The sequence below is a fragment of the Berghia stephanieae genome, chromosome 5, assembly GCF_034508935.2.
Source record: "Berghia stephanieae isolate SIO BIC M18660-M18661 chromosome 5, UCSD_Bste_1.3, whole genome shotgun sequence".
NCBI classification, from domain to species: domain Eukaryota; kingdom Metazoa; phylum Mollusca; class Gastropoda; order Nudibranchia; family Aeolidiidae; genus Berghia; species Berghia stephanieae.
Genome location: NC_088364.1, coordinates 78,887,081 through 78,899,688, shown reverse-complemented (window position 1 = coordinate 78,899,688; position 12,608 = coordinate 78,887,081). Strand labels below are relative to the sequence as shown.

The 12,608-nt window shown below is 34.1% G+C and overlaps 1 protein-coding gene across 2 annotated transcripts in view; it reads right to left on the bottom strand.

Moving 5' to 3' along the window:
• LOC144973666 (LYR motif-containing protein 1-like) overlaps positions 1–12,608 on the bottom strand; it is a 28,473-nt gene that overhangs the window by 1,989 nt on the left and 13,876 nt on the right. Inside the window, exons 1-4 of one of the 2 annotated variants that reach the window (XM_078916399.1) lie at positions 7,155–7,246; positions 6,094–6,364; positions 4,144–4,204; positions 154–185 (exon numbers count right to left, since the gene is read on the bottom strand). In XM_078916399.1, coding sequence (XP_078772525.1) covers positions 154–185; positions 4,144–4,204; positions 6,094–6,258 — 258 coding nt within the window. In that variant the 5' untranslated portion in view covers positions 6,259–6,364; positions 7,155–7,246. Of the gene's footprint in view, positions 1–153; positions 186–4,143; positions 4,205–6,093; positions 6,365–7,154; positions 7,247–12,608 lie in introns of those variants that run through there. The other variant, XM_078916398.1, reaches the window with a different exon arrangement.

The following is a 12,608-nucleotide window of genomic DNA, read 5'->3' as shown; positions in this document are numbered from 1 at the left end:
TGTTTTTTGTGATTTGCTGAGTAACTGATAGGAATTTACTTAAATTTTAAGTCGAAATATTCATATTTGCATACAATTTGCTTTATTACAGTTGTTACATTTATTTTGTTCTAAGATTGAGATATGTAGTAGATACCTAAAAAAACGACCTACCAATCTAGGATAAGGGTTTCCATAGTGTTGGGCTGAAGATTGATAAAGAAAAAGAGAATAAAAAAAATACAACAATTAAATGGCATAGGATGTAATAAAAATATTCAGGCAAACGCTTAGCAGAAAAGCAATAAATAGTATAAATATCCCATATATATCAAATGAAATTTGAGACTTCCAGATCAAAATGATGGGGAGAAAGGAAATGTGAAATCCTTGGGGAATACAAGCCGGAATCTTCCAAAAAAAAAAAAAAATGACGTCACAGAGAATGAGGATGATCACCAAAAGAAAGTGAACAATGAGTAGCCTTTGTAGTGATCAAGACAACATTATAAAATAGATATATCTGGGATCCACTGATTACATTACTGCATGCGCATTATGATTCAATTTCTTTTTGTGGTTGTTAACGTGCACAGAGGCATTTTTTCTTTTTAAATTGTGAGTGAGGGTGGAGATGGTAATAAAATGAAGTAAAGTAAAGGCGGCGTTTCTTGATCTTTCCTTGACATTTCTGACTCTTCAAAGACTTAAGACTTAGTGCTCAACGGGCGCTGGTTGGATAAATTATGTTCTTTGACTTCCTTGTATTATGTCAAAACAATATCTTCTACTAAATGATATTATATATGCATGTTTGTTCTTAAGGAATTTATGGCGCTTGCGACACTACGGTCATTTCAGCACCAGTAAAAAGGATGATAATAGAGGGAAAGTTGTAGATCTGCTGTTAAAAGTAAAAGCACTAAAGAAAAAAAAAGGGAGACAAAGGGGACTGGTTCAAATTGGGAACACAAGATTGCATGAATAATTCACCAATGTGCCTATTTTGACTTTACCTTAAAGTCTCGTCCAAGCACAAGCAAAGGATCCTGCTATGAAGGATATACTCATATGTTTACAAAATACAATATATTCAAAACGAATAATAATAATTTATAATTGTAAATAACAAAGATGATTTAAGAGGAAAGAAATATAATTTCTCAATTATTTTTTTAACGTGCTATACAGTTGACAATCTCCCTCCCAGCAAAGGACCCCCACCAGGCCATTGGGCCTATGGATTTATCCCGATTTCTATAGCGTGAACTTCAGAAGCAGACTATAGCAATTGCTTGCTACCCTTTTGCAAAGTACTTTCCCCAAAGTCTAACAGACCCAGCAACCCAATTACTGTCAGGTGGACAGAGGGTCAGAAAAAATCTCAACTATATCCGGTATTGATCTTGTCCCTTTGTTTGTAAAGCAAAATCTCTACCAACTGAGCTATCGGGAACCCCACTCCTGCCAGGAACAGGAATAAAACTGAGCAATCTAATTCCAGAACAGAGAGAGAGAGAGAGAGAGAGAGAGAGAGAGAGAGAGAGAGAGAGAGAGAGAGAGAGAGAGCAACATGGAGAAGGAAAATTGATAAAGAAGACAGAATAGAAGACAGTGGAAGTTTAAAAAAGGACCCCATCCAGTGTATGATAGAGTCATTTTTAAAAAGATGTTGACCTTGAAATCTCTCAAGACCTTTGATTATGCCAATACTTCCCATGTGCTCTTGTAAAGCATTTCTACTATATTCGGTGCATTTTCAATTGATTCATAAAATTATATTGAGGCCACTTGAACAGTCGAATCCCGTACAAAATTAACTAATTAAACGCCATATTACAGTCAGCCATTTTCTAATGGTTCTGCCCATGCAACACAGTAAAATCAAACATGGATATAAAGAAGAAACTGCACCAGAAAAAAAAGCTATTTATATCAGTGATTCATTGTTTAAGGGGAAATACTGTAATAACATGGTGGAAATCGAGTAACAGAAAGCGTTCATTATTCAAGCCTGCTTGTATTGTTACAAGTGTGTTCTACTGTACCCTTGTCTGAACAGTAAACGCGAGTGTCCCGGTCATAGGCCGGTACCTCCGGCAGCAGATTTGAACACCAAGTATTTTGTAAGTCAAACTGGACTGGCAGCCTGACTCGTCAGGGGATGTTAGCTGGGCATCCTGAGGTACTAATTATAGACTACTCACGACACATATATCTCAATGTTAAAGAATGATACTACTAGGTTTGTTTCAGGAGACTCTTTACATCAATTCTACAATCAGCTGAAATTAGAACAACACCTTGTGCTATAGATGTGACTCGTCATCTCAATCTGGTAATACGTCGGAGTTAACCAATGTCAAAAACTGAATATCGAGTTTAAATAATCTAAATCGTGAAATTTAATTATTTTGTTCTTTAAAAGACTATATTCTTTCTCCGAAATAGAACAAATCATCATCATCAAGTGCCAGGCCTGTTGCAGATATCGGCGATCATGTCTCTCCAACCATATCTGTCCTCAGATATTCTCAATAGCTCGATTCCTGTTCCTCCTCCACCAATCCATCTGTTCAGATTATCAATGTAATCTATCCTCTGTCTCCCTCTTCTTTTCTTCAAATACAATTTTACCAAAGTCTCATATTTTTTGCTGGTTTATTTCAGTTTTCATCTTCAAAACCCCCTTGGAATTAACCTGATTTGAGGACATGGGTAAAATTTATAAATTAGCCATTCCTTCTTAATTCTACTAATTCTATTTTGTTTCCTTCCTTTAAAAAGCCCCGTTGCATTCAAATGAATGAAAATCAGATTTGATAGATTTCCCATACATGTGAACGAGTGAAGTACTCTTAATTCGGCGAAATAATGAACATACAATTTTTTAAACTACCTTTATCTCCATACAACTTCTTGAATAATGTTTATCTTAGAGACATTAAAAACCTTTTTCCTCTGGGTTACCAGGCTAACAATTTATTATCCTGGCTACAGGCTTGGAACTGTCATTGGCCCATTAAAAAGATTTTTTACCCCGTTAAATTTTATGGAACACGTTTTCTTTTTCCTTTTTTTTTTTCTTTCAGTTCAGTCTTCATATTTGTTTTTCTTTCTTCAGGTTTTATTGTTTTGTTTAATTTTTTTTTCTGTCCTTGTTATTTATTTTGTTTTCTTTGTTCTTATCTTACTTTTTTTTCTCCCCTTTTTAGCTCTTTTTATATTTTTGTCTATTGTTTATTTGTTTGTCTTTTAAACTCTTTTTCTTTCATTTTTTTTTCATGTTGAAATAATAGGGGAAAAAATTCGTGACGCCACACCTTCTACTTTTCTGGTTTCAAAATCATTGTAAGTGTGTATGTAACCAGTCCTTTGGAGGATTATTATAATGAATACAGGTTACATATTGAATCTTATGGTGGCATAACTATTTTAGTAGCAGGAAATAAAAGAGCGAGGATGGATGATCTTTATTGGCGACTTGAATTTATTTAGACTAAAAAAATTAGATGCTATCACTCTGAAACCAGAAGATCACTTACATAAGGTATGTATTCAATCCACTGGTGAGTGGTTTTACTCTTTTAATGAGATAGGAAGCAGTTCATTGACATCAAACTTTTCTTCCCTATCATTCCATTAAATCTAACCAGTTTACAAATGAAAAATATACATTTCAACTTTCTTTTTATTTTAATTACTTTTAAAAAATTTATTTACATTAGTCAATTAGCTCCATTGGAAACAATATGTAAAAATAAGTTTTGTACATGACAGCTTGAAAAATAATCACAGAGAGCTATTGTGGAATTGGTTCAGATAGATTCTTCCTCTTTCATTTATTTCCCCAATGTCCATATCCGGCTTTGTCCATATATACCAGATAACTCTTTGAGAAAATACTCATGCAATACGTGATTGCATTGTCAGTATCTGAGGTTCCCGTCAATTCACCAAATTTCTGATCCAGAATTGATAACAACTTGTATGAATGTTTCCTCAATCCTTCAAAATTATTCAGATTATTCTCCTTTTACGGGGGGGGGGGGGGGGGGGGGGGGGGGGGGGGGGTTTGGTGATGTTACGGAAAAAGAAATAATATCTATCAACCTCAAATGCGAAATTTCGTGATCGCATCAACTCACCAACCTCCCAACTCACCTAATCCAATTCTTATCTCAGCCTCTTTTATAAAATCATCAATTTTCTCAGACGACTTTTCCTACATGGAAGGAAAAATGTAAACAAGTTGATATTCATTGTTATAATTTCATTTTATTTCACAATCAAAATAAAAACAAAGAATTTACTCAGGGATAATAAATATATTTCAGATGGTATATGCAAGCAAGTGTTGGAAGACCAATATCAAAGTCATAAATTTATCATAATTTGGTACACTTTATGCTGCCTTAAAGCACGCTCGTCAGGAGGAGTTTTAGGCGAGTTTAATGCCAACGTGTGCATAAGTTTGAAGTAGACATAAACCAAAGATTTCCATGAATTCAATTTCATTCGTAATTCCATTTGTTAGTTGGTTGTGATCGTGTAACACATTGAGATGTTGCTGCATTACCCATCCTTTTTGTATATGATTGTTTTTGATTTATTTTTTTTTTTTCGTTTTCTTTAATTCTATTTTTATTATCAGAACTCATGATGGTAAAAATTGAATAAAAACACTCAATTTCGCAAAACATGGAGTAAATTGTCATAGGGGAGAATTTGGTATTGGTGAAAAGAATTCAGGAATGGAGCATTGCTTGCGATGTTAAACAGTGCTCTGTTCGTTTCACAGCTCTTGTAATTGCCTCAAATTTAGTTTGAGATGCAAGACCAGTTGATTCCATAAAAAAAACGATTAGTGTTCTTCAAGCCTTGAAACAGATCCGAGGCATTTTGGTCACTACTTCCATTTTGTCATCTTCCTACTCTCATAGGGGTCGCTTCCTTTCCAACATATTTTGGACAAACTCCAGATCATAGAAGTTAGCGGATAACAATAAAAATTAACAATCGAATCATATATGATCTTGTAATTAAGAGTGCCGAAAGCCGAAGTTACCGTGATTAAAGGTGTATAGTTTATATGGCAAAAATTTGGTAAGAGTTATTTAGCACCCTTGATTCTGAAACGTGCTAAATGACAGTGTACTTAAAGAAGGCATTGCCTGTATAATAGTGATCAACAAATATATCATTATAGGTCATCATCATGTCATGAAATCATGTGAAAATCAAATTGAAGCATGTTGTATGAGTGAATAATAATAGCCACCTCATGATGCATTTACCAGAATGGCAAGTATAAAACTGTTTTTTTCTTTCCGATATTCATCTTCTTTTAAACCCACAAACATCTGACAAAAATTATAAGCAGTCAATTGAGATATATTTTTTCTTCTTATAACTATATATATATTTATCAATCCATATTGAAGGGAAATAATCATGATAATAACAATCAATATATTTGGCACATATATCCATTAAAAAAATCTTATAGTGCTTAAAATTATTACATACATTTTACATTTTGAAGATGGCTAAAATTTGGGTATTTAATGAGTACTTAAAAATATAAACATTAAAAATAAAAGGAGGGCGAGGTCACTACAAATGTACTTAGACCGCTTTCAACAAACATAAAGAGCTTACAAATTTTGAAATTTACTCGCATTGTGACCCTCGGATTTGGTGAGTTCCAAAATTTGGGGTCAACAATAGAGACTGATCTCTTACCTAGTGCCTACCAAATCTAGTAAGAGAAATATGTTAAGCAAAAAATCTTAAAATGAGAGTGACCGACCACACATACACCAATTCAGTAAGATAAGATGGTGCCATACCATGCTGAAAAATATTCAGGTTATCATATTTACTAGACATATCTCCAGCTAATGAAGTGGATTTTTAACAAGAATTTCAAACAAAATTAATTTAATCAACTATAAAAAGAAATACGCAGTATATGTTTTGGGGGGGGGGGGGGGGGGGGGGGGGGGGGAAATGTGTGTGCTTGGGAGACAAAGCTTAAGATAAGCTCAATTTGGCAAGCCCTGAACAATCTATTCAATATGTCTAGGGTGTAAAGTAAATTGTCACAAATACCTCTTTATTTTTCCTAAATAGTCGCTGTGCCTCATCATGGATGTACTTCTTCTCTGCCTCAATTTCACTTGCCTGGCCTGAGGCAGACTTCCATGTCTTCGACAAACGAAGAATTTGTCGGTAGAGGCTAAGAACTTTTGACCTCTGACTTTGTAACTGAGCCATTTGGTGTTGAGGTAATCAGAACAGACAACAGTTGTGTGGCCAGGTTGTTTAATAAATCATTATAAACGACATCCACATAACATTGGTCAGAGATTTGAAAGGTTACCTGTCAATTTTAGGGGGGAAAAAAAGACAAATAAATTTCAATGGTGACTAGAAATTAAATATCAATTAAAATCTCCATCGTACATATATAACATGTTTTCTCAATTCGTATTCATCAAATAGAAACAAAAATATCTGATTAATATTTCTTTTTGTATTATGTAAAGAAAAAAACCCAAACAAACCATGAAAATCAAATAACTAAAGTAATAATACATTTTGTAAATGGTGCATACAACAAAGCAATAAATTTTATTCATGATGTTGTAAGGTCATTGAACAATATTTGAAAAGAACATATTATATTGGATCAATGTTAAATAAATGCAAAGTATTGAAAACATTTCCAATAATCCGTTTTGGCATATACATCAACCAGTGACTGCAATCATACCATTTGAAGAATTTTACAAACATTGAGAAATCAAACATTCGCTTAAAACATACATATTTATATGTGATACAACATACTTGGTGGATTCTGATACAGCAGCAGTAAAACACACTTATTATGATTAAGGGATGGTTATGGACCCCAGGTGCTGTCAAGATTTTATTTTTTTATCTGAACCCCCAGTTCACCCAGCAGTGATTGGGCAGCTAGGTATGTTGGAAGATCTGTTGGATCTTTGTACTTTGTAATGGACTAACATCCTATCCAAAAACAAAAATAAGAAAGAAAATGGTTACTTTTGTCCAATTTAGAAGCGCCATAGAAACTGAGATATACAGTGATGATACTCACAAAAAGTCAAAAAGGAGGAAAAGTCTCGGAAAAACGGAAAACTCACCAAGAACATTCTTGCACCACAGGAAAGTAGGCAGGATGACTTCTTTTGAGTACAATTTTAAAACGCCCGGAGTCCAGTAAAAGGAGGAAATTTTTATATATATATATATATATATATATATATATATATATATATATATATATATATATATATTTTTTTTTAAAGGAGGTATTTTTTAAAGATTTATTATATTAATAGACCTGCATGCGAGTCCTGACCAAATTGTCTGAACTTTTTCACACATATCGCATTACCGGATCTTTTATTTTGTAACTCAGTACTTAGTCATATACATTTTCTTTTGGATTGTCCTACCGAATATATTTATATTAAAATGTTAAAAAGTACCAAACATTTATAGGGACAAGGGACAGCATGGAGGTAGAGTGATAGTTTGATATTTTTTCAAAAATAAAAATTAATAATTATTTTTTACATAGACAGATAGGCCTTTAAAAAACATTTAATAAGATACCTTACTTTTGGATCTAGGATAAACGGTTCCAAAGTTATGATGATTTTACTACTCTAAATTTAGTCTTACAAAAAGCTCAAAATTGATTGAGAATTCCCCACTGGGAAGCCTCTCGATAAGGTGACTACTGATTAAAACGGGATCTTAGCATAGAGAAAAGAGGGTTGGTCACTTGTGGTCAACATTAAACATACTGCACTGCCTTCAATCTTTATGAAATTTGATATAGACACAGACAAATGATTTATCTAGATGCCTTCTCTTTTATTTTTTTTTGCTATCTCAATTTTGAAAAAGATTTCAAAAGTTTTAAAATGATGTTATTTTTATCAAATTATAATTTTTGATACAATATGTCAACATTGATTTCTATCACTATCACATCAAAAGAAATCTTGATCTCTGCCCTTTAAAATGATACCAGAGCCGTTCATATACTGTGAAAAATAATGCAACAGTGATTATAATTATATGAAATTGTGTTATACAAATAAAGTTGCGCTTCACTTGTCCAATGGCTAATCGGCACCTGTCTACCTACAGACTGGGCTAGGGCGAGGATTGAGTGAGTTAAGAAATCTTGTGAAGCTTGGAGAGAGGATGAGTCTCTGTCTCAGCAGTGAAAACAGCCGTCAACGACTGAGGTGTTTTTCTTTTTTCTCTCTTGTGTTACTCACTTTGACTTTGACTGTCTGTGAGAATGCCTCTTTATGAATGATTTTCCTTTGCCACCGTAATCGGACCCCCACAGTAGTTTTTAACCTGGAATAATTGATCTTATCTCTAACTCTAAAGAGCAATAACCATCCCAATCATTAGACTTTAATCCACTGGCAAAAAAAAAAAAAATATACAAAATGCAGCACCCGGCTGGGCTGGCTTTCTCACGTACGCCAAAAGAAAATCATCGCCAATTCCATTTGAATAGATTTCGAACACCATTCTCAACTGACTTCAGATCCGACGAACGGTCAAAGAATTGTTCAGGCATGATAACAAAAAATAATGTAAAAGAGTAATAGATCAAAATATACAACGACAAATCCCGAAAGTTTATTGATAGAGCGAATAAAATTGAAATGTAGCAACGTTCAATTGAACAAACAAAAGTTACTTGAATGGAATACCGAAAGTATGAAAACGAAAGTTAACGAACTGCGCATGCTCGATTATATCGACACACTACTCGTTTTTCAGACAATGAAGAGTTGCGGTCGAATCGAAGACTAGCGGAGTTTCCCGATAATTGCCGAACGAGCGTAACGAGGGCTTGAAAGTGCCGATTGTCGGCAACCCGACGCCCATTTGTCGGCACTTGACTGTTCGCCGCCGGTCGAGTTGGGGCTCGCCGACACTCCGACAATTGACGTCACTCGCAATCAGATTACTTTAGCAATAAAATAAAAATAAGTGATCCGGGAGATCGCAACTACCGTGATTGTCGGAAAACCGACAATTGTCGGCACACATGCAGGTCTAAATATTAAAAAAAAAAGTAAAAGTAAAAGGAGGAAATGAAGGAAATATCCGCGGATCGAGGATCTGAGGAGGAAAACCGCGGATTTCCGCGGATCCGCGGAAAAGTATCATCACTGGATATAACACTCACACAGCACAAGCTGTATAACTCGTCGTAAGGGCTTGTTAGACCCAACATGCATACATTTGCAGATCTGATAACTAAACGCAATTACGGGCTTGACTTAACAATGTTGTCATGAATAATATTTTGCATTGGTTTGAGAGTATTTCTAAAAATGTTAGGGTAATTCTGGAAACTTGAAATTTTAAAATTTTCCTCTCTTTATTTAAATTTCTCCTCTCTCATTCATTCTTAAATATGTGCAACAGACATAGAGTACAAGATTGCACACGGATTATAATTTTCCCCTTATAACTCTTGTTTTAACATGATAAAACATTGTGTACATAAGGGTGAGCGGATGGGAAAAAGAATTTTATTGCAATGTCAAAGGCTTCAAAACATGTTTTAAACATTGTATATGAATATAAACATACAAAACGCATTTCCACAGATTAACACTCAATGTCATTCACAAAGCTTCGTTTATTCACCAGGTAGGTTAGAAGGAACATTACATCTGGAATGTATCTCAATTGTCACAATAATGTTGCTGTGCAATCATTTACATATTTTTTGCATATTTCCATAATTTTATGAAGCCCCCCCCCCCCCCCCCCTTCTTGCTTCTTTTCTTTTACGACTGCACAGTGATGAAACTGACAAAAAGTTAAAAACGAGGTAAATTTTCAGACAAACATAAAACTCCTATAACTAATCCCATCAGTACAATTAAGTACATAATGCTTTTTTCCAGCAACATCAACTTTTAGGAAAAAAAATGCTGTCAGTGAGCTTGATCTCCACACCATCTGTATTCTAACATTTCACTTCATCATAGTTTCAAGTCATTAGAATCCAAACTTATTCTTTATTTCACAGTAAACTTCTCTAACATGACCGACTTCACTTTTAGCTAAAGGCCTCATCCTTACAACAAGCACTCGGAATGTAAATGAAGACTTAGAATCTACTAGACCCAAATCCATATACCATCTTTGAATGACAACAAAAAGGATTAAAAACGCAGCCTCCACGTGATGAGTGTAACCGATTGAATTGAAAACAAAGGCAACACTGGTCAATGGCTGCACTCAAATGAATCTAAATTTATATATATGCAAAAATCAAACAGATGCCGACCATAGATAGTGCAGAAGAAGCAGTATCATTTTGGTTCTTATTCTTCGATAATTACAAAATTGAACACAGCACTATCACAATGGCGATAAAGCAAAGCAATTGGATCATAAGATTTTAGAATGCATAGAAACTCTGAAAACCAAGAAATACAGGAAACATCTGAGGAAACGTTCGCAATGTCTCACAAACATAACAAAATATTCAAGTCCTTATGGCAATGGAGGAACATCATTACTTGAAAAACTGTAATTAATAATGCAAAAATAATACAAAGCTTCCAGTGAAAGACAAGGTATGGAAAACGTGAACAACATTGACTGGAATGAAATGCAATACATATCGTAAATAAAGGTAATGGTTAATATGATTGAGTACCTTAGTACGCTTAAGTTAAAGAGGGTGATTTTTAAAAATGGATCATCTCTAGCACTTGAAATTGTACACTTAATGCAAATCATTAAATATATCTTTACATTTGGCTACTATTTCCGTACTTGTTTGTCTTTTCTTTTTATGTGCTGGTCATTTCTTTTTTCATTTGGTCGTCATTTTTTAAAAATGTATTTATTTGTATCTTTTTTTATTTATTTAGCTGTCATTTCAAAAAAAAATCTATTGGTTGTCATTTTTTTATTTAGTTAGTTGTCATTTATATTATTCATTTGATTGTTATCTTTTCATTTACGCATTTGCCTGTCATTTTGAAATTTATTTGGTTGTCCTCTTCTTATTAATTTAATTGTCATTTTTAAAAATTTAGTTGTCATTAAAAAATATATATATTCTTAGTGGCTAATTCAATTCACAGCAATTTTTGGATCGGATTGAAATGTTCCATTATTGTCTTTGAGTGTATCAATTCCACTTTTGTCTCTATTTTTATTTTTGATATACGACCAGAGTTTTGGTTTACCGTTATTGCTATCTTCATTTAATATATCGTCAACATACTTTCTGTGGGCTCTACTGCATTCTCTTTGAGTTTCTGCTTTGATCTTTTTGAAGTTGTCTTTTGCTGCTTCAGAGTTGTTGGGGGGTTTTTTTTGGCCTTTAGATACAGTTCGCTTTTCTATTTAACAAGTCTCTTGATTTGCGTGTTATCCATGGTTGGTGCGTTTTTGAAGTTGTAATTCTTTGGGGTACATTATCATTTAGGATAGATTTCATGTTGCTGGTAAAATGTTCCCATTGATCACAAATGTCAGTCTTATGTAAATTTTTCCAAGAATACATTGGCAAAGGTGTTTAGTTTCCTGTTTCATTTTAGGGACATTTGAATGTTTCCACATATAGATCTTTCTTTTTACTTGCCTTATTCCCTTAGGTTTGACACTGTTGTCAACTTGTCCTATATCATGATCACTAAGACCAGGTAAGATACATACTTTGTCAACATGTGATGGGTGGTTTGTACAAAACAAGTCAAGGAGTGAGTTTTCTCATGTGTTGTCCTTCACAATTTGTTGTAGGCCACAGTCTTTTACCGTTTCCGTGAACGTTTAATTAAGCTCTTTTGGGTACCTGTTACTCGGATTGAGCTGTCTGCCCAGTTTATGTCTGGCAGATTGAAATCACGGGTGAAAGTTAACGGGGATCAATTTGCCCGAAAAACAGACCGGTGAAGCTGGTTTGCCTGAAAAAGATGCTAATTTAATTTTTTGCAATCTAAGACTCGCCGGTTGAGTGTCAACCTTCCCAGAGCAGCAATCTCTAGTGATTACTATATTACCTGGTTTAGGGAGACACCAAGATAGCCATCACTTTAAATTTGTAGAATAAAAGGCTCAGAAATTGCAATACCAAGGGCTATTACAACTCGAAACACCCCAAAGAAGTGATCAAGAGACCCCAACCATGGTACTTGTTTTGATGCTAGTGTTGGTATAGGTTGTTGTAGTGATGATGCTCTAGTGGTCGTGGTGATAATGGTGGTGGTAGTGGTTGTGGCAGTGTCAATGTTGTGACGGTGGTTGTAGCAGTGGTGACTACTACTACTACTACAACTACTTTTGGTTCAAATATGGGAAATACCAACCTATGTGATATACAAGTTGAATACCCCAAAAACAGTCTTAGTGCATTCTTTAAAAGCCTGCAGCGTTCTTACAGCTCCCCATTTAATAATAATAATTTAAAAAATTAGACTCATACAAAATATTAAAGAAAAAAAATATTATAAATATAAATAATCAAAATAAAGTATTTTCAGTTGTATTATAAAGGGAAATAACCCATTTATGTTTACGTCTATTGG